The 19511-nt window shown below is 54.8% G+C and overlaps 1 protein-coding gene across 8 annotated transcripts; it reads left to right on the top strand.

The window, feature by feature from the left end:
• The first annotated feature begins 304 nt into the window (after nt 1-304).
• Nucleotides 305-11147, top strand: KCNA2 (potassium voltage-gated channel subfamily A member 2). Of its 8 annotated transcripts, none has more exons than XM_038162698.1 (4): nt 305-430; nt 1319-1563; nt 2381-2768; nt 3526-11147. In XM_038162698.1, the coding sequence occupies exon 4, from the start codon at nt 3608-3610 to the stop codon at nt 5105-5107; it is 1500 nt and encodes a 499-aa protein (XP_038018626.1). In that variant the 5' UTR covers nt 305-430; nt 1319-1563; nt 2381-2768; nt 3526-3607; the 3' UTR covers nt 5108-11147. The 8 variants fall into 8 exon arrangements, with proteins under 8 accessions (XP_038018626.1, XP_038018622.1, XP_038018621.1 ...); XM_038162694.1 differs by having other exon boundaries at nt 3412-11147; XM_038162693.1 differs by having other exon boundaries at nt 3409-11147.
• Nucleotides 11148-19511: the final 8364 nt, after the last annotated feature.

The following is a 19511-nucleotide window of genomic DNA, read 5'->3' as shown; positions in this document are numbered from 1 at the left end:
TAAAATTACTGCTTTTCACATCCTCACCCCAGCCAAGGGCAGCTCCTGCGAGTCCAATCCTGCCCCATCTCCTTCCCCAGAGCTGCAGGGTGGTTCTCCAGCCCCCAGATCTCCCCGAGCAGATGCAGGCTGTTCCCAGGAGCATGGGGTGGGCTGGAGCCGCATGGCAGAGCGGCACCGTGTATCCAGGGATGTGATTATTTCCCAGTGGTTGAAATCTAGGTCTCCTGCTTGGGAGGAGGGCTGCGGGGGGAGGGGGGGGGGGAAGACGCTCATATTAATCTTATGAATATTCATGGAGAAGCTGAGCTGCCTTCGGAGGTTGACTCCGGGGTACGAGTTTGGGGGGCTGTAGGTGAGAGGTGCCGGCAGCGGCGGGAGCAGAGCAGCTGCTTGTGCATTCTCCGCATGCCTGACTGCAGAGCCGAGTGTAAGTTGGTGCCTTTTTCTCTCCCCCCCACCCCATCCCCGCATCCTTCCCCCTCTTCCCGCTGCTCCCCTGCTTAAACGCAGCCTGGCCAGGAGCGGTGCGAAGCGAGGGAGTCGTGCTTTGGTGGCAAACACCGCCCCAGATCCTGTGACTCCCGCCTGCCTGCCGTGCTCAGTGCGGGCGGAGAACAAACCGAGGGGCTTTGGGCAAATCTTCACCTCCTCCATCCCCCTTCAGCCCCCAAATTTGCATGAATTAACCCTAAAGATGCTTGAGGAGGGGCGGAGGTTGTTTGCCAGGACAAACGGCGATGGGGAGAAAGTAGGAGAAACTGAGTGTTGGGATGGGTGATGTCAACTGAGACGATGCCGTAAAACCCTCCCTGCCAAGCGCCGAGCACCAGCGCTTGGATTTGGAGTCGGAGGAAGAAGCCCAGAGCCCGTGCCAAATAAAAATCAACATGTTAAATACAAACAAAGTAAATTTCTGTGCTGTTAAACAAATCTGGGGTGTTTGGGGAGGGGAGGAAGGGGAGGAGAGAGTTTATGGGCAGGAGGAAAACGGCGTGTTTATTAAAAAAAATAAATAAAACATTGAGGGTTGGTTGATCTTTGGTGAGATGGAGGTTTGTGGCTGCCAGATCTTTCCTGCAGCAGCAAGAAGATGTTGTTTGTGGTGTTCTGGCGTGATGCTCAGAGGAGCCAGGGAAGGTCAAATCCAGCTGAACTCCTTGGTGAGTGGCTGGGGAGCGAGTGGTGGGGAGAAAATGCAGGAAAAGGATAAAAACTGGGACAAACGCGACCTCCTCTCCTCTGGGCCTGGCAGAAAAGGGTTAAGAGAAGCGGTTGAATGCTGCAAGCCTCGTCAGGGTTGTACTATTTTTTCTAGTGCATAAGGAGAAGGGAGAGGAGGGTTGCACGGAAAAGGGAAATTTCCAAGAAAAGAGGGATCTGCGGCAATATCTGCACCTCGGGGGATGAAGAGAGGAACCAACAGGCATAAATGGCCTGGAGATGGCTGAAATCTTTGCCGAGGAGATCGGGACCGCGGGGTTATTTTCCACCTGCCTCCCCTGCCCGGTTCTGTAATCCTGGCTCAAAGTAGACAAGTCGAGTTGGAGCTGAAGAAGGGAGGTTAGAGGGGTTTTCATTTCATTTGGGAGGAAAAAAAAAAAGGGGGGGGGCAAAAAAAATGAGAGGCTGGTTGGCCCTCTCCAGGCTGAGCATCTCCATGGTGCGAGGCAATGCAGGATGATCCAGGGGAGCGCTCGCCGGGAGCAGGGATGCTGAGGACCCGGCGCCCACCGGGGACATGAACCTCAACATCCCCACCAGAAATTTCACCCAGCGGAGTGGAATTCCCACGGGGGTGGGTCGGCCGGGGGGGTGGCTCTCGGGAGGATGGGGAGGGTGGATGCGGGTCGCGTGGGTCCCGCGGCCGGGGCCCCGGTGCTCGTGGGTGCTCGGAGCCGCCAGCGGGGGGCTGGTGGCCTCGGCGGGGGGACAGCCGGGGACCGGCGGGGGGCTCGCTCCGGTGGATGAGGCCGGAGCCTCCTGAGTCACCGGGGAACGCGACGCAACGGCCGTGGCTGCTGTGCCCGGTGGGTGACACCGACTCCCGGCTGCCGGCGGGGCTGGGAACCTTCCGTGGCTTTGCGGAGCCTCGGCTGCCGGGGGGGCTGCGTCGCTCCCCCCCCGCTCCTCCGCCTGGCACGGGCTCGGCGGGCAGCCGGCCCCGCTGGGCTGAGCAGAGCGCAGGGACACGGGGCTCTGGTTTTTTCCGCCTCGGCGCTGGCGCTCTCGCCCTCGTCTCTCTGGTGTTGCAGTGCAGCTCGGGCGGGCAGGGCGGGCGGCTCGCCGCCGGGGAACGCGGGCGCCCGGCGGAGCGGCGGCTTTGCGGATGCTCCTTGCGAACCCCCACAGCTCGCTACCTTCTCGGTGTTTTTTCCAGGCGATGCCACACCTCCCGAGGACACTGGGGACATCGGGTTTTGCTGAGCTTAGCAGCTTTTCACCGTCTTACCGAAGGCATCAGACAGACGCTCATCTGCCCTGAAGTGCAGATCTGCAACAGCTCCCGGGAAGACTCTGTCTCTCTGTCTCTCTGTCTCTCTTTCTCTCTCTCTCCAGTCCAAACCATTACAAGACCTGACTTCCACCATCTGGGAATCTAACCCCTCTTATGCCCCTTCTCCTTTTTCTACGATGACTCACCATTATTTTTAACTTTGAAGAGAGAGGAAATTATGGGGATCTTGGAAGCCTGTATTTCTCTCTAGGATTTCCCCAGGGTCAGATAATCGGTGTTACTAAGAGACACTAAGATTTGGCTTCTCCAGGTAATGTGATTTGTTTTCTGTGTGCCATGGTGGTTTGCAGAGAATGACAGGAGCCGGGACCCCAGCGCTCGAGGAGGGGGACTGCGGTGGTCCGCGGGGCAGCTGGAACCGCCGGCTCCGCGTTCCGGCAGCCGCAGAGCTCGGCTGCAGGCAGGGAGGGCAGCATGTCACCAGGGAAAGAGGATTGGGAAGGTGTTAAACTTAAAAGCGGAGCTGGAGCTTTCCTGGAGGGTAGATTGCCTGAGATTGCACGGTTAAATGTTAATTAACCCTTAGCTGCATGCCTGGAAATGAGCTGAGCCCGGCAGCCCGCGGGGTCCTCTTGCCACTTCAGGGCTGGATGGGGTTATTTTTCTTCCTTCCTTTCTCTTCCCTTTCCCCTCTTTATTTTTTTTAACTGGAATTTTTATTTTTAGCCAAAAAATAAGCCCTGGTTTACCAGTGCCAGTTTTTCCAGGCTGGTTTTGAACAGGTGATGGTTCCTCAGGTGTTTTCTCTGTTCCACCTAACGGGTTTAGATGGGAGTTGTTGAACTCTGTCCCAAGGAAGGCAAATTAACCCCTCCAGGAAGGGGATAGACGTGCTAGAGAAGGGATCTGCTCTCCTCCCACCAACTTTATTCCATCTCTCTCTTTCTCAGCAGGGGCGATTTTCTTTCTTCTTCTTCTTTTTTTTTTTTTTTTCCTCCTCTATTTTTATCTCATCCCTTCGCCTTTTCATGAGACTCTTCCAAACCTACGTACCTGTCCTTCTGCAGGATAGTAGCCCTGCCCTGAACCCGATCCCACCGCCGGGCGCTGGGAAGAGTTTAGCATAAGGATTTCTTTTAAAGCCCAATAATGACAGTTGCTACTGGAGATCCTGCAGATGAAGCTGCAGCTCTTCCCGGTCACCCGCAGGACACGTACAACCCTGAGACCGACCATGAGTGCTGTGAGAGGGTGGTCATTAACATCTCGGGGCTGCGCTTCGAGACGCAGCTCAAGACACTTGCCCAGTTCCCAGAGACCTTGCTAGGGGATCCTAAAAAGAGGATGAGATATTTCGACCCTCTCCGGAACGAGTACTTCTTTGACCGGAACAGACCCAGCTTCGATGCCATTTTGTACTATTACCAGTCCGGGGGGAGGTTGCGGCGGCCGGTTAACGTGCCCTTGGACATCTTCTCCGAAGAGATCCGCTTCTATGAACTGGGGGAAGAGGCCATGGAGATGTTTCGGGAGGATGAAGGCTACATCAAGGAAGAGGAGAGGCCGCTGCCTGAGAACGAGTTTCAGAGACAAGTGTGGTTGCTCTTTGAGTACCCCGAGAGCTCAGGCCCTGCCAGGATTATAGCTATTGTCTCTGTCATGGTGATTTTAATCTCCATTGTCAGCTTTTGCCTGGAAACCTTGCCCATTTTTCGGGATGAGAACGAAGACATGCATGGGAGCGGGCTGAGCCATCCCCCCTACTCCAACAGCAGCATGGGGTACCAGCAGTCCACTTCTTTCACAGACCCCTTCTTCATCGTGGAGACGCTTTGCATCATCTGGTTCTCCTTCGAGTTCTTGGTGAGGTTTTTCGCCTGCCCCAGCAAGGCTGGTTTTTTTACCAACATCATGAACATTATAGACATTGTAGCCATCATTCCCTATTTCATCACCTTAGGGACAGAGCTGGCCGAGAAGCCAGAGGATGGTCAGCAGGGCCAGCAAGCCATGTCCTTGGCCATCCTCAGAGTCATCCGCTTGGTGCGGGTCTTCAGGATCTTCAAGCTCTCCCGGCACTCCAAGGGGCTGCAGATCCTGGGACAGACTCTCAAGGCCAGCATGAGGGAGCTGGGCCTCTTGATATTTTTCCTCTTCATCGGCGTCATCCTCTTCTCCAGCGCCGTCTACTTTGCCGAGGCCGACGAGAGCGAGTCCCAGTTCCCGAGCATCCCCGACGCCTTCTGGTGGGCCGTGGTTTCCATGACGACTGTTGGCTACGGAGACATGGTCCCCACTACCATCGGAGGGAAAATTGTGGGTTCCTTGTGTGCCATCGCTGGCGTATTAACGATTGCCTTACCAGTGCCCGTCATAGTGTCTAACTTCAATTACTTCTACCACCGGGAGACCGAGGGAGAGGAGCAGGCTCAATATTTGCAAGTAACCAGCTGCCCAAAGATCCCCTCTTCCCCTGACCTAAAGAAAAGCAGAAGTGCCTCTACTATTAGTAAGTCTGATTATATGGAGATCCAGGAAGGTGTAAACAATAGCAATGAGGATTTTAGGGAGGAGAACTTGAAGACAGCCAATTGCACCCTAGCTAACACAAACTATGTGAATATCACCAAAATGCTAACCGATGTCTAGTCGCTAAAATCTAGTCCCGTATTTAAAGCTGAAGTGGAACAATTGCAGATATTGAGTGCTGCTCTGCATTGTAGTTAATACAGTATTTTCTACGGTGTATATTTGGTTCTGCATGGGAAGCAATAGCTGTGTAAGTGACTTTTAACCTTTGATTTCCGCACCGAATAAGCGTCCGTGCAAAAAAAAACAACAAATCCAAACCATTTTGTTGCACTTCTCCCATCCCAGGCTCGTGGGTTTCCAAAGATACGGAGGGGATGGGCACTTCCAGCAGTGGGATGGGGATGGAAGGGGCAGGTCCGGGCCATCCCGGGCTGCCACGAATCCTGGTCCCTGTCCTGGGTGACAGCCAGCTCCCAGGCACGGGGAGCAGCTGGGAAAGGTCAGGCAGGACTTCCTGGAGGGTGGCTGCGGGCGTGGGGCCGGGCTGCTGGAGGGCTCGGGCTGCTGGAGGGCTCGTGTCCCGCCCCGGGAAAGCCGAGCGCGATCGCGGCGCCCGGCTCGTGTTTCATAACTGAAAATGCTGCATGCTGCAATAGTTTCAGCCACTGCAGTGTGCCAGTGTGAGGCCCAGGGGAGGGATAATTAGTGTGACGGCACATTATTTATTAAGTCTTAAATTTTCTATGCGAGGCATCGGGAGGGACGAGTAAATAAATCAAGAGCTTGGAATTTATTTATTTATTTAGATGACACTTCCATCATCAATATTTCCAGGATCACCAAAGACACCTCCACTGACACATTGAAAATGAGTTGGAAAAAGCATCTTTTTTTATATCTATATATAAAACTGGAGCAACTATGCTGTGGCCTATAATATATTTATACTGCAGTGAAATTTAACCAGTAATACAGTACAGCTGCATGGATATTTGTTGCATGAATCTGAATATTTAATACACACACAAATATATATTTTCTTAGTAGACTATACAGTATTCATGTTTATAGTGTTTATAGAGTCTCCGGTGGCTCGAAGGAGATTCATGGGAATTAAAAAATCTCCATTATAGTTAAAAACCGGATGGGGAAGGCGTGTGCTGACAACAGTTGGATAGATACCAGTGCAAAGCCTGAGAGATAACAAGGCAGAGCCTGAGCGTCCGAGCATCCAGACACAAGAGCTGACGAATGCAAGCCAGGGAAGGTGAGCTGAAAGTTAAACACCTGCGCTCATTATGGGGCGAGTAATTAGTCATTAATCGTGGTGTCAGGAGCAGAAACCACGGTGGATCGGAGAGGGCACGAGGAGCAGGTGGAATAGCAGGTTCCAGCTCTCCTGACTTGTTTGTTCAGCAGTTTTCAGCCGTTCCCGTAGAATTCCTGTGTGTGTGTGTGTATAGATATTTAGAGAGCGACTACAGGGCCGAATGCTCAGCAAACAGAGCTCCTGGAGTATCAAGGGTGTCCCAGCTCAGGGCTGCTGGCATGGTGGGACATGGGCTGGAGCAGGGTGGCCTGTCCCTGGAGCCCATGGGGTCACCAGGGCAAGGTGCGTTTTGGGCTTGAAAGCTCCTTTTCAACCCCCTCAGGGCTGGTGTTTGCTCCTTTAGGATGGAGTGGACAGGTGCTGAGGTGGCCTGGGTCTGAGCTGGCAACTCTGAGCCTTTGCTTTGCCTTCTTTCAGGGTGTTTAAGAGCAGTGGGTCAAGGTGCAGAGAGCCTGAGGCTCTCTCTCTTCTTCATCCCCGCTGTTGTTTGGGGATGGGTGAGAGCTGTTGGTCCATGAGGAATCTCACCTGCTTTCCCCATCCCTGTGTGGGTTTGTTTGTGTTTTCCCTATTGCTGACAATCCTCAGGGAGAGGTGCCTTGCTCCTCTTCCAGGTCAGGGGAGATGGAGGAAAATCTCTGCCAAGGTCACAGTTGAGCAAAGCCTCCCTGGGCTGTGGAACAGGGTTCAGTCAGGGTGAATTTGGGCTGAACTGGGGCGTGATCAGCGCTGAAACATTGCAGGAAGGGTGAGCACAAGGAGCTTGGGGAGGGCTCAGCCAGACCCTTCCTTCCTCAGAGGGGAAACCCCTGCTCCTGACAATAATCCAACTGGTGCTAAAGTATCGACAGCAATGGCTCCAAACACCACTCCAGAGCAGGATCCATCTTGTGCTGATGGGGCTCCCCTTGGCCAGGCGGAATCACTCCTCGGTTTTATTTGATTGATTCGTTGATTGATTGATTGAAGCCTGGCTATAATTAATTGCAAGTGACCATGGTTGGTGCATGGCAGTCCCTGCTCCTGCGTGGGGCAGAGGACCAGCAGCATCCCTGCGCTGGGGTTCAGGAATGCTCAGGTCCCAGCCTGTCTTTGATTGGATCTCGTTATATCGGGAGTCCTGTGCTCCCACCTTGCTGAGACAGCCTGGGAGTGGGAGACCCTGAAGCCCCTTAATGCACGCACACAAAAAAGCCAACACAACCAAAAGCAATAACTCTTGAGTTCTGAAGCTCATCCTGCTGGATGGGACAGGGCTGGCGAGAGTCGCCGGCTCGGGCCCCATTCCCAGGCCAACTTCCATGGATCCAGCTCCTGGTGGCTCTGGGGGACATGGGCTCGCACAGGGGAGCTGCCTGATCTGCTGGGATCCTCTGGGTGCCCTTAGCACCAGGTGATCCCATTCCTGGTCAGGGCTGAGGTGTTTTGCTGGTGATTTTGCTGCAGGTTCTTTGGAAGGTGCTGGCACTTGGTGAGGCTTTGAGAAGTGTCTGGTTGTTGAACACCCACCGTGGGCTTGGGGTGGTTTGGAGCAGCCTTGGCCAAAGCTTTGGGTGTGTGTTGTGGTGGTTTGGTGAGGAGGAAGGTGAGGTTTACCTTTGGGCAGGTGGGGTTCTGGGCACGGTGCTCCTGTGGGCTTTCCAGAGCCAGGCAGGAGAGGAGAGCAGATCCAAACATCCAAACCCAGGCTCCAGGCTGGGGGGTCCTGGCTGCCTTGGGAAGCTCCACAGCCACTCAGCAGGGGCAAATGGGGATGAAGAGCAGGAGGCCACAGTCCTGTTGTCACTGACATGAGGTGATGGCTGTCCCCATGGCAGGGCCAGCACAGCCAGTCCCTCCCTTGGGACAGATCCGGCTCCTCCTGCCCTGACCCTGGCAGATGTTCCTGGGGAAAACGAGCCCTGGTGGGAGAGCTCTGGGCTGCCCTTGTGTGGGGCACAAGGAAAACACCCAGGGTCAGTGCTCAGGGGTTTGGCTCAGGGAGGGTGAAGGCCATGGCTGGGAGGGATCCGTGGCTGCACAGAGCAGAGGGGTCCAGACTGCTGCCTCGCACAGAGAAATGGTTCCCCTACAGCTTTTAATGGGATTTGTGCCTGCAGGTCGGAGCTCTAGTGCTATTTCTAGCTTTGCTTCTGACTCACTGATGTGATCTTGAACCAGTTTTTCAGGAGGAGACTGTGATATTTTTTTCTATTTTTTAAATCTTTTTCTTAAGGAATTTGGTTTGAGAGAGTCTGGGCCTGTTTCTGTGGAGATGCTGAGCATCCCAATCTCCTCCTGACTCTGAAAGGTGCAAAAATGAGCTGCAAAGTGGCTCAGACTGAGGATGCTAAATTAGGGACTGGGAAAGGAGAGGGTCCCATAGCTGTGTTGGAGTTCATCAGGCCCCTAAACAGAGGTAGTCTGATTCCTTTCCTCCTCCTGAGGAGCCATTTCCCTCTCTCCAGGCCTGGAATGGAAGACTGGAGCTCTCTGGTCTGTGGAGGTGCTCCTGCCTTGGCACCCGGAGGAGGCAGCGCCTCTATTTTAGTTTCAGCCACTGTGCCACGGTTTCGGAGAGATGGAAAGCTGTGATTGCAGAGCGGGTTGTCTTCTAACACCCAACCTCGTGCCCAAGACTGCAGGCAGCCCATCAGCCCTTTCAAATCTTCCAGAATATCTGCTGGGGGCAATGGGGTGAGGCTCATGTACCAGCTGGATGCTACCAAGTGATTAGGAAAAAATGATCTCTCTGGAGCACAATGTTTTATTGGGAAAATTAATCCCTGCAGTGACTGTGTCAAAGTCCTACAGATCTGAATGCTGAGCTATAAGAAGAAAAGGATCTCTGGATTGGCATTATGAGAGTGTGGCACGTGGGTGTATAAATATGGGCATATTTGTGCATAAATACACAGAAGGAGAGAAAAAGACAGAGGAGGAGGAGGTATTTCAGGAAGGACCTTGCTTTGTTATTAGATAATTCCTGGGTCAGCCCTTGAAACTGCTGCCAAAGCCTTGTAGCTTTTCCAGAGCTTGCAATATACTTGGGGATGGATCCAAGGGAAGGAGATCTGGATCTTGTCCTGGGAGTGGAACCATCCTGAGGGTCTGGTGGCAGTCAGCTGCTCACACCCCTCTGCAAACAGCAGCTTTGCAGTGTCTCTGTTCCCAGCCCCAAGTCCTGGCTTGTGCCAGTCGCAGCCATTTCTGTGACTGTGCTGGGAAAGCCAAGCAGGGTTGAAGGGATTTGGCTGAGATGCAGGTGCTGTGCTGCACCGAGTGGCCTTTGGGGTTATTGTTTGTAACGGTTGGGTTTTAAATCTCTTAAACTATGGTGACTTTTGGTCCCAGTGTGGTGGCTCCTACTCTGGAGCCAGGGTGGTGTTATCACAGAATCCTGTGACATGGCATGGTTTGGGTTGGAGGGACCTTAAAGCTCACCTTGTTCCACCCCCTGCCATGGACAGGGACACCTTCCACTAGATCAGACTGCTCTAAGCCCCATCCAGCTTGGCCTTGAAACCTTTCCTCAAGATCTGTCCCATGAGCCCTTATCCCGAGGTCTACCTCCTTGGGGTGGTTACCATGGGAGCTATCCATGGTGGGTCACTCGTGGGAACTGCTCAGGCTGCTGCAGGGTGAGGAAAGGAGTCAGCCCCAAACCATTCTGGTTTGCACCCAAATGAAGGCTGTGGCTCATTCCTCAGCCCCCTGGCAGCATTTGACCTCCTCTGTGTGACATCCCTTGGTCCCTCCTGTTGGGGACCAGCTGCTGCCCCTGCCAGGAGCCCCAAGGGGGGACAAGGGTTGCCCCCAAGCACCAGCCACTGCTCTGCCCTTCCCCAGCCCTGTCAGCACCCCTGGCCTCGGTGTCCCTGTGATGCTTCTGCATTTGGCTGCCCAAAATTCACCCCCCTGCTCAGAGATGGGTGCTCCATCCTGCTCCCATCAGGGGGAGAGGGCCCAGCCCAGGGTGAAGCAGCCCTGGGAGCACAGCACTGATTTACACCCGGGGACAGGATCCCCCAGCCCAGTTATGCATGATGAGAGATGAATCCCTAATTCATGTTTTTCCTCCAGAGAGGGGGTGGTTTGGCTCGTAGGAGCTGCTGGACATTGTGTAACCACACCAGCTCCACGCACATGGACACACCACGTCCTCTCCCCAGCCCTGCCTGGCTGTCTTGAGCTTGGGGTTGGAATTCTGGGGTTTGTTTTTTTTAATTATTATTCTTATTTTAATTTTTTTTCTGCTGCCTATAAGATGTAATTATCCATTTGCACTTGCTCCCTCACTGTTTGAGACTGTGCTCTTGTCCTCCAATGTCATCCCCGAAGCGCAAGGGGAAAAAATGGGTATTGGATCAACCCTGCATGTGGTGCCTAATTTGAGCAAATCAATAGGAAGAGGAAATCCAAGAAGGACTCATCCTAAGGATGCTGGAGCTGAACCTTTTGTTTCCATGGTTACGGGAGAAATGGGACCAGGAATGGAGAGAGGCCTATAAACTGTTAAAGGAGGACTCGTGGGAATTTCAAGTCATTTAACCATGCATTTGCTAGACACAACTTTAGACACCAGCTGGATCCGAATTGCACAGTGTTTATAGAAATTCCTGCTTTATTGACGGCTGGGGGGGCGTGGGAAGGGGCTGGGGGCCCCCGAGTCAATAAGGCTGCCTGTTGTATATAGGTATACAGAGCTGTGTACATACATACCCAAATGAGCATTTGCTGTCTGGTTTATCATCAGTGTACATAATTTATTCTTCACAGAGTATCACAATTTTTGTAAATATCGGCACTAATTAAGAGAAAATAAATATGTATATTATTGAGGAGTTATTTTGATATCAGTTCTGTGGAGGGTGGGAGAGGAAAAGGACAAGTAATTATGTTCCTGATATGTTTTTCTCTGCAACTAAACCCTCTGTGAGAAGAGAAAGAAACAGCCTGTACCAGGGGAAATCAGTTTGTGCTCCACCATCAGCCTGCAGGGGCAGAGTCCCCAAAGCCCCTGGGAGGAGGAGCTGATGGGTCTCGGTGATGTGTACAGCATTCCTACGGGATTTGCTCCAAAAAAGTTCCAGCAGCAATGCCAGCAGAAGGGAAAGGGCTGGAACCTGGGTCAAGGTCACGTTCCCCATGGCTCCCCACTCCTGCAGCTTGGGAATCAGCCACATCCGTGCAGGTAACGGGGTGGTGTGGGGGTCAGCCTGCTCTTGTGGGCAGCCAGTGGATGGTTTTGGACAGCAAACAATCCCTCTCGGAAGAGGGAGAAGCAAAGAGACAGGGATGGTGCTGGTAGCACATCATCTGTGGGGTTGTATCCATGGAGATGTCTCCCGGTGGGATCTCTGGAAATGGGGATGGGATCCCTGGGATGGCCTCAGCTGTCCTCGCAGAGGAGTGGTTGGTTTGCCCATCCCCAGGGAACAACTGCCACGATATTTTCTCTTGATATTTCGAGCACCTTGGGGCAGCGAAGGGCACGGAAGGTGCTTGGGGCACTTGGTTCTTGTGGTTTGGGGTTTCCTTGGTGGCTTTCGCAGGCAACGTGGCTGCAGTGGGCTTTCCTTCTCACGGGCAGAACCCACTCTGTGTGCAGAGGATGGAGGGGAAACACAAGGAGAACAAAGAGATTCTCCTTCTGCCATGATGGGAAGGCTCTGCTCAGCTCTGGGATGTGGCACCACCTGGTAACCCTGGGGTCGTGCCAAACCACCTTCTCAACCACCCCCTACTGCTCCTGCTGCTCATGGAGGAGCCCCTGGTGTGGGCTCAGAGTCAAGCCTTGGGTTCAAGTGTCGCTGTGTCACCAAGGGGATGTCATGTCCCATTCCGTGCCTCAGTTTCCCTGTCTGTTACACAGTTTGCTAAGCTGGACCCAGCAAATTGCAACTCTTAATTCAATATTAGGACAGTGAAAATGCAGGAATGGGTGGCTGAACCCATGGACAGCTCTTGTTGGGGGCAGAAGAGGCGTTCAGGAGCAGCCAATTATGAACATTTACGTGTGGAAAACCAGTGGAGTGCACAAAAAGTAACAGAAGTGCTTATGAGCAATGCACCCTGAGGGAAGTGTCACACCGTTTGCTGTAGAGCTGAGTGGAAGCAACCCCCAAACTGGGCCACTCTGTGCTCCTCAGCCCCCTCTCCGAGCCCCGGAGAGGCTCCAGCTGGCTCTGGCAGATGCCGAGCCCTTCCCTTGTCGGTGTCCTCTTGGCTTGTGGGCTCACAGAGATCTGAACACAAAGTGGTGCCAGGAGTTCGCAGCACAGGCTGCTCGGCACGGGCTCTCACGGCGGTGGCAGCGGAGGCTGCGGGGCAGACTCGGTAATTATTTTAAATTGCCGGGCTGCCAGCATGCGGGAGATGCCATCGAGGTGTGCGTCCTCCTCCAGCCGAGCTGCTTGAGCTTTTACACCCTTCAAAGAGGCCGGGAGAGGCTGGGAGAGTCACCCAGCCAAGGTGGAGGCCTCCCCTCTCCCAGGCAGCTCTCTGTCCCCCAGATCGGTGCCTCTCGCCCGCGGTCCCGGCTGCGGCGAGCGGCGGAGCCCCGCCGAGCCCAGGCTGGTTCTGCTGTGCTCACTGACCTACTTGCTGCCACTTGCCTTGCCCAGTGTCGCCTCTCTGGCAGCCAAAACCCCACAAAACCTCTCACGGATCCAATCCAGAGCTCACAGAGACCCCCGAGGTGGGCACAGTGATGCTCTCCATCGGGCAGGGACTGGGTGCACTTTGCAGGGGCTCCTCTCCCTGCCGAGGGGCTCAAGCCCTGCAAATCCTGCTCATTTCCATCGAGGAAGGAGAGGGATTCAAGTGCCAGCAAAGCACTACCTCTGCTGTTCTCCTGGAAAGCTCGGGATGCTCAAACCCCATTACAGCCCATCGTGTGTGCCTCAGGGACCAGCAGGAATTTTTAGCCCTCCTGACTGCCTGTCAGCAAATCTGCTTCCATTTGGCAAAGTGGGCACTCGGATCCTGAAAGCACTTCCTGGGCTGGAGCTGGAGGAGGCCATTAACCGAGGTGCTGAGAGTGGGAAAGGGAAAACCATGCCAGAGCCAGGGATGCTGCCGCCCTCCCGGTGCTGCTTTGTGCCTTCCTGGGGTGCTGGGGCTCGGCTGGGAGCTGGTGCTGGGTTGAACCAGCCCTGCTGCAGTACTGGAGATTCCAAAGAGCCTTAACCAGGCAGCTGGGTACAAAACATTTGCGAGGGTGGGCGTGTGAAGTGGGGCCCCCACAGTCTATCTTTAGGTAACCTCTAGGCAAAGGTTTGGAGCTTGCACAGCTCCGAGATGAACATTTATCCTGCAGCTCTGGAAATCAGGCCAGGTCTCTCTTTCTCCTTCCCACTTCCTCCTTGCTCCTTCTTCTCCCTCCTTTGCATTCGTGCTGGGTGTTGAAAACCCTATTCCTGGGAGCAGCTTTCTCATCTGCACCCCAGCACAGTGTCCAGGGTGGGAGAAAGGGGGGTTAGGCAAAGGAGAGCAATATTTGGGTGTATTAAATATGAATCTGTGCTTTTATAGAGGCAGAATTGAGTCTGAGGCCCCACATCTACAAAGCATCAGGGCAAACAAATAAGATCCAAGGACTAAGGACTAAAGCCACCTGTGCCCAAATATTAGAGCTCTCCCAGTGCTGGGGCCCCTTGTTCCAATGCCACCACAACCTCATGGAGAAGGCACTGGGTGCGTTCCTCAGCCTGGAGTGCCGAGGTCCTGCTTGCACATCTCGGTGCCCTGAGCCTCCCTGTGCTGGGGACAAGCCACAGTGACACTGCCTTAGCTCCTTAATCTAAAAAAACCAGTGGGACAGTCTGGGCCCGGGGGATCTGGGAAGTTTTCCCCAAAGGCTCAGCAGAAGGTTTGCCCCTCTGCTGCTCTCTGTGGCTGCTGTTGCTGGGCAAAGCTCGCTCTCCACCCTGGGTGGGCCCAGGAGCTGTGGGCGTTGATCCATCCCAGAATTCCAGGATGTTCCACAGAGGAGTCTCAGGGAGGTTGTTGGTTTAGAGGATGCCTTGCTGAGTTCACAGGCACCCAAGGGGACAGGGGCTGCAGCCCCCGGCTCTGCAGAGAAACCCCAGGGCTGGCGAGAGCTCAGAGTTTGTTTTGCTGCTGCTTTAATGCAGCCGAAACCCGCTCCTGGCAAGAGCTGTGCCGGGGTTTGGGGACCGGGGGATGCCAAGGTCACCCTGCTCCTCGCATCCACGGGGAGCCCAGCCCGGCACGGCCCACCCCAGCTGCCATGCCCTCCCTGCCCCCCCAGCACCTCTCGGGGCAGGGTCAGGCCCCAGGGACGTGGTTTTACCCAGCGAGAGGCGAAGGTTTGAGGCGGGCAAGGGAAGCAGAACAAATCTCTTGTGCCAGGCACCTGCTCCCTGCCTCGGCAGAAGCGCCAAGGGCGCAGCGTTTGAGAGCGGAGCCTTTTCCGCTCAGGAGCGGGGTTGTCTTCCACTGTCCTTTTATCCTTGGCTAATTAAAGGCAAATCTCTGCTGAAGGAACGCAGTTCTTCATAGCTGAGCTTTAATAACTAGAAAGTGGCTGCAAATGCTTGGAGGCAGCAGCAGAAATCCTGGGCAGAAATAGCATTTTTATCTCGCAGCTTACCAGCTTTGGCTGCGGGGATAATAAATTCCTGAGTTGTAGAAGGAGGCAACAGAGGATACAGCCCCGAATTGTCCGAGTTTACCAAAGGATCAGTTGGATGGATCAGCTAACCTCCCAGCTCCTCCCTGAGCAGGACAGCCGGGATGCCATGGCAGTGGACTGGAAGAAGGTGACCTTTCAGGTCCCTTCCACCCCAAACCGTTCTGGGACTCCATGATGCCACGGCGAGGTGCCACCAGTCCCTGGGGGTGCTCTGGGGAGGGCTCGAGTGAATTAGGTCCCAGCAAACAAAGGTGTTTGCTGCTCTCTGGGCAGCTGGTTCTGGATCCAAGGCCTCTCATCCCAAGGAGGGGTCTGCAGGATCCCGTCTGGAAGGAGCATCACGGAGCTCCAGCTGTTGCAGGGGAAGGTGAGAGAGGCTGGTCCCATGTCCCAGATGTTGGGTGAGGTGTTCAAGATGCATCCTGTGGAGCTCTCAACCAGGCTGGAAGCTGGAAAGCATGAAGGGAATATGGATCACGACTCCTGCTTTCCCCTTGTGCAGCAGCTGCTCTCTGCCCCTGCCAGCCCTGCGTGCTGGGAGCTCTTTGCTCCAAACCTTGTGTTTCATCCCTGTGGGAGGACTGGGCAGGAGCGGGGGGAAGGAGCAGGGCTGGAAGTTGATTTTGCAGCTTCAGCTCCCTAAACCCGAGCAGTCTGGTCCGCTGGGGTCACCTGGGGCTCAGTGTGCTCCATGGAGAGACTGGCACCTCAGAGGGATGCAGGGATGAGGCTCCCCTTGGCTGTTGGCCTCCCTCCAGCAACTGCACAGATGGCTGCAACTTCTTCCACTTGCAGACTAGTCTGATCCATGCTCTTGAGCATTCACATGCTGGTTATTTCCACTCTGTAAAAGGCAGAAGAATTTAACCCTGAAGGACCTCCATCAAATGAGAAAGAAGGATGCTCTGCTCTTGTATAACATCTCCCAGCCAGGCAGCCCACAGCACTTTACTCACAAATGTTTTTAAAGGTTTTGGGTTACTGTAATGCCCTGAAACCCTTAAGGATGAAAAAACCCCCAGAGCAATGGAACATTTGGTATAACGGGGCAGAATTTCATGAAGACAGACACTGAAAAAAAGGATGTGGCATCCAGTAAGGCTGGCAAGGAGCAGGCACAGAGAGTAAGTACTATTATTCTGATGCTGATGTTGCGTGGCTCTTACACAGTGCTTTTCATTAGGAGCTCTAAAGTGCTTTAGGAAAGAAGAGACTCAGATGTCTGGGCTGTCTGCAGTGATTTCAGCAGAGGAGGGCAGGCGATGGTCTGATGCAGAAGCTCTTACTGCAGTTCACTGGTTGCAGGGCAAGGTCCTCCTCTGCTCAGCTCCTAATGGCATTTCAGTTATTCTTCAGCTTCCAGAAGTCTCTCCGTGCTCCAACAGGGCCGTGCTCCTGACAAACCAGTGCAGAGCTGGGGAACATCCCTCCTCACGAGCATCCCCCTCCCCTCCACCCCCAGCATTCCCATTCCACCTGCCATGAATGCAGCAGACATGCTAAAATCCAGCATTTCTTATCCCTGGAGCAGCAGCCTTCCCACCGTGGGAGGAGGCACGAGGTCCCTGGGGGAGGACACTCGGTGCACCAGCCCAGAGGGGTTTGTGCTGCCCAAGGACGGAGACAGAGGGCATCACAAGCGCTCCTGGCACAGCTCTGCGGCACAAATTCTCCTCCCGTGTTCCTCCCCGCTCCGGCCGGGGGCCAGCAGGTGACAGGAGCTGCCCTCCTGGCTCCCAGACACCCCGGGGCAGCGGCAGCTCCTTCCTTGCATTCCCCCCGAGGGCAGGGAGGAGAGCTGGAGGAGAGCTGGGCTCCTGCCCTGGCTGGGGAGAAACACTGCTTGGGAAAGAACAGGAGCCCAGCCCGGGGTGACCCTGGGGGCTGCCCATGTCCAGCCTGCGGGGGAAGCAGCCTGGATTTGAGGGGCAGCGCTGGAACTGCCCCTTGGGGGCTCTCCTGGGGGGTTTGCAGTGAGCTCAGCCTTGGCCTGGCCTCCCCTACCTGAGGCTTTTGGCTGCCTTCACCATGTGGCTCCTGAAAGACTGGGAAATTGCTTTGGTTGGAGGGGGGCACCCCAGACCAGGCCACATCCATGGGACACGTGCAGGACACATTCCTGCATGCAGGGATGTGAAAACACCCACGTTCAATCCCAGTAAACACTGGTTTGAGACCCCTCCATTCCCCAGTTCAGCCATGGTGATGATGCTGGAGGGAAAGAGACCCCATGGGTTTGGCTCAAGTGGTTCCCTGGTGGGATAGGGGCACTGTGGCCATGGTGGGAATTGTCTCAGGGAGAAAACAATCCCTGTCAGCTCCAGAAAGAGAAGCCAAGACACTTTGGCCAGAGCAGAGGCAATGCTTTGGATGAGTGGGATGGCAGTGGGGTGCCCTGCTGGTGGGAAAGGGTTTGCTCAGGTGGGCTCCCCTGGCAGGGGCTCGGGGAAGGCTGGATTTGGCTCTGCTGTGAGATGTGGCTCCCAGGAACTCCTCATCCTCTCCCTCCCCAGCTCAGCGCAGCGCTGCAGCTCCCCGGCCCGAGGATTAGCCGCTCATTTGCCATAAATAGAGAATGGGGGGAATGTGTTTTAGTGTATGAAACAGACCCCGGGAGGCCGCTGATGCACGGGAAGATGAGCGTGTCCTATCGATCCCTGTCCTCAGCCCGCTCCCTGCCTCCCTCCCGGCAGAGGTGACCCGCCCGCCCTGTGCAGAGCCCCGGGCCCGGCCCTGTGCCGGGAGAGGGGATTGGTCACCCTGGAGGAGCCCTGGAGCCGGGCTGCCCACCGGGCTGCTCCCCCGGGCACGTCCCATGCTTATGGAAGCATTCCCAGGAGGAACTCTCCGATCGGTCTCGGTGTTGGGAGCCCCGTCACGGTCAGCAGAGAGAAACTCCTCCGCATGATTCATCCGGCTTAATTTAGCCATTTGCCTCGGGGTAAGAAGAGGAAAGCCTGAAAAGAACCTGCTTTTCCGTGGTGGAAGGAGTCAGGGAAACAAGCCCAGATGGACCATAGGTGCCCACTCCTGGTGCAAGGGACACCGCTCAGATTTCCGGGGCACCAGTGCCTGGAAGACCCTTATTAAGACCTAACTGTGTGGCGTGGGGTGGCTTTGATAGGTGTCCAGGCAGAGCAGAGCTGAGACGTGGAGTTTCCCTGCCTGTAATGTCGGAACCCAGGACATTCCCCTGACTGCTCAGGATGGCTTGAGCCCCTGGCAGGGGGCTCTGAGACCCTGGCATGCAGCCGAAGGCCCCTGGGACTTTGATTCTGACCCACGGAGCAAATTACCAGCTTTGTATGAAGAATTACAAGTCACAAAAGTTTAAGTCGCATAATAGTAGTAGACATAGGGTGAAAAATAGAATTTTGGGGTTTTAGAATTGGGGTTTGGGGCTCCAAGATGGAGGAATTTGGGCGTGCTCTGTCCTTCTTTCTCTCTCATAACCTCCATGTTCTGGGTGATGCTGGCACTTCTGGATTGGTTTAGAGTAGAGACTCACTGTCTAACATAGGTGATAGGTATTGGAAAATAATTGTAACTATAGTCTCTGTTGTTTTTAGTATAAAGACAACACTAGCCTGGGGGCAGGCAGTGTGCCTCAGACTGGCCTGCTGGACAGACCTCGGCAGGCCAGAGAAAGAATGTAAGAGATAAGAGAGAAAAAAACAACCTTGAAAACTACAGCCGACGAGTTCTGACTCCTTCCTCGACTGCCAGGCTGGGAAAAGAGACTTTCTATCACATCTCGGGGTCATCCTGACCAGCAGACATTCTGAGGCTGTCCCTGCTTCCCACCACCTGCTCCATGCCTGGATCCGCATTTTCACAGTGGAGCCGTGAGGACATTTCCCTCCACACTCTCAGCCAGTGCCTTTCATGCCCACAGAGAAGAGAGGAGACTCCTCTGGATGCTCCTTTCTGGAGCCTTTGGCGTGCCGGGTGTGCTTTCCCGGCCGCCTGGGCTCCCTCCGTCTGCTGCCGTGGCTCCACGCCCGCTGCTTCCCCCGGAGAGCTCCTGCCGAGGCTGGACGAGTGTTGTGATGCACTAGAGAGTTATTTGGATGCTGCACTGGGGTTGTGTTACATGAATGTTTCCCCCTTTCCCTCGGATGGTTTGTCGCTAAGGTGGTCTGTCCCCTGTAGCCCCTCCCTTCGCCCCTCCTCACTGGTGTCCCCTTGGCTGTGGCCTTCCGTCCCCGCTCCCATTCCGCGGGTATAAATGTCCCTTGGGTTTGGGGCTCTTCCTCTTTATTCACCTGGAAGCCCTACGGTGCAGATGTCCCCTTCCAGCCAATAAACAGGACATCAGAACCACGCGGAGAAAGAGCGCTTCTCGTCCTTTACTTCGTCCGTGTAGGATCCGTGCGGGCTTAAATCCCAAACTAGCCGGGGGGATTTACAGCCCAAAACCCACGGGTTTCTTCAGACGAGCTGAATGGGCAACCAGCGCAGCACTGCAGGTGGCCCAGCAGACCAGACTGCTCGGGTTTAGGGAGCTGAAGCTGCAAAATCAGCTTCCAGCCCTGCTCCTTCCCCCCGCTCCT

Source organism: Motacilla alba, chromosome 26 (assembly GCF_015832195.1).
Source record: "Motacilla alba alba isolate MOTALB_02 chromosome 26, Motacilla_alba_V1.0_pri, whole genome shotgun sequence".
NCBI classification, from domain to species: domain Eukaryota; kingdom Metazoa; phylum Chordata; class Aves; order Passeriformes; family Motacillidae; genus Motacilla; species Motacilla alba.
The sequence above is the reverse complement of the archived record's forward strand: the minus strand, read 5'-3'. Positions and strand labels throughout refer to the sequence as shown.

What these genes read in the sequence shown, in the direction of transcription:
- KCNA2 (XM_038162698.1), top strand. Translation starts at nt 3,608, where the DNA reads ATGACAGTTGCTACTGGAGATCCTGCAGATGAAGCTGCAGCTCTTCCC.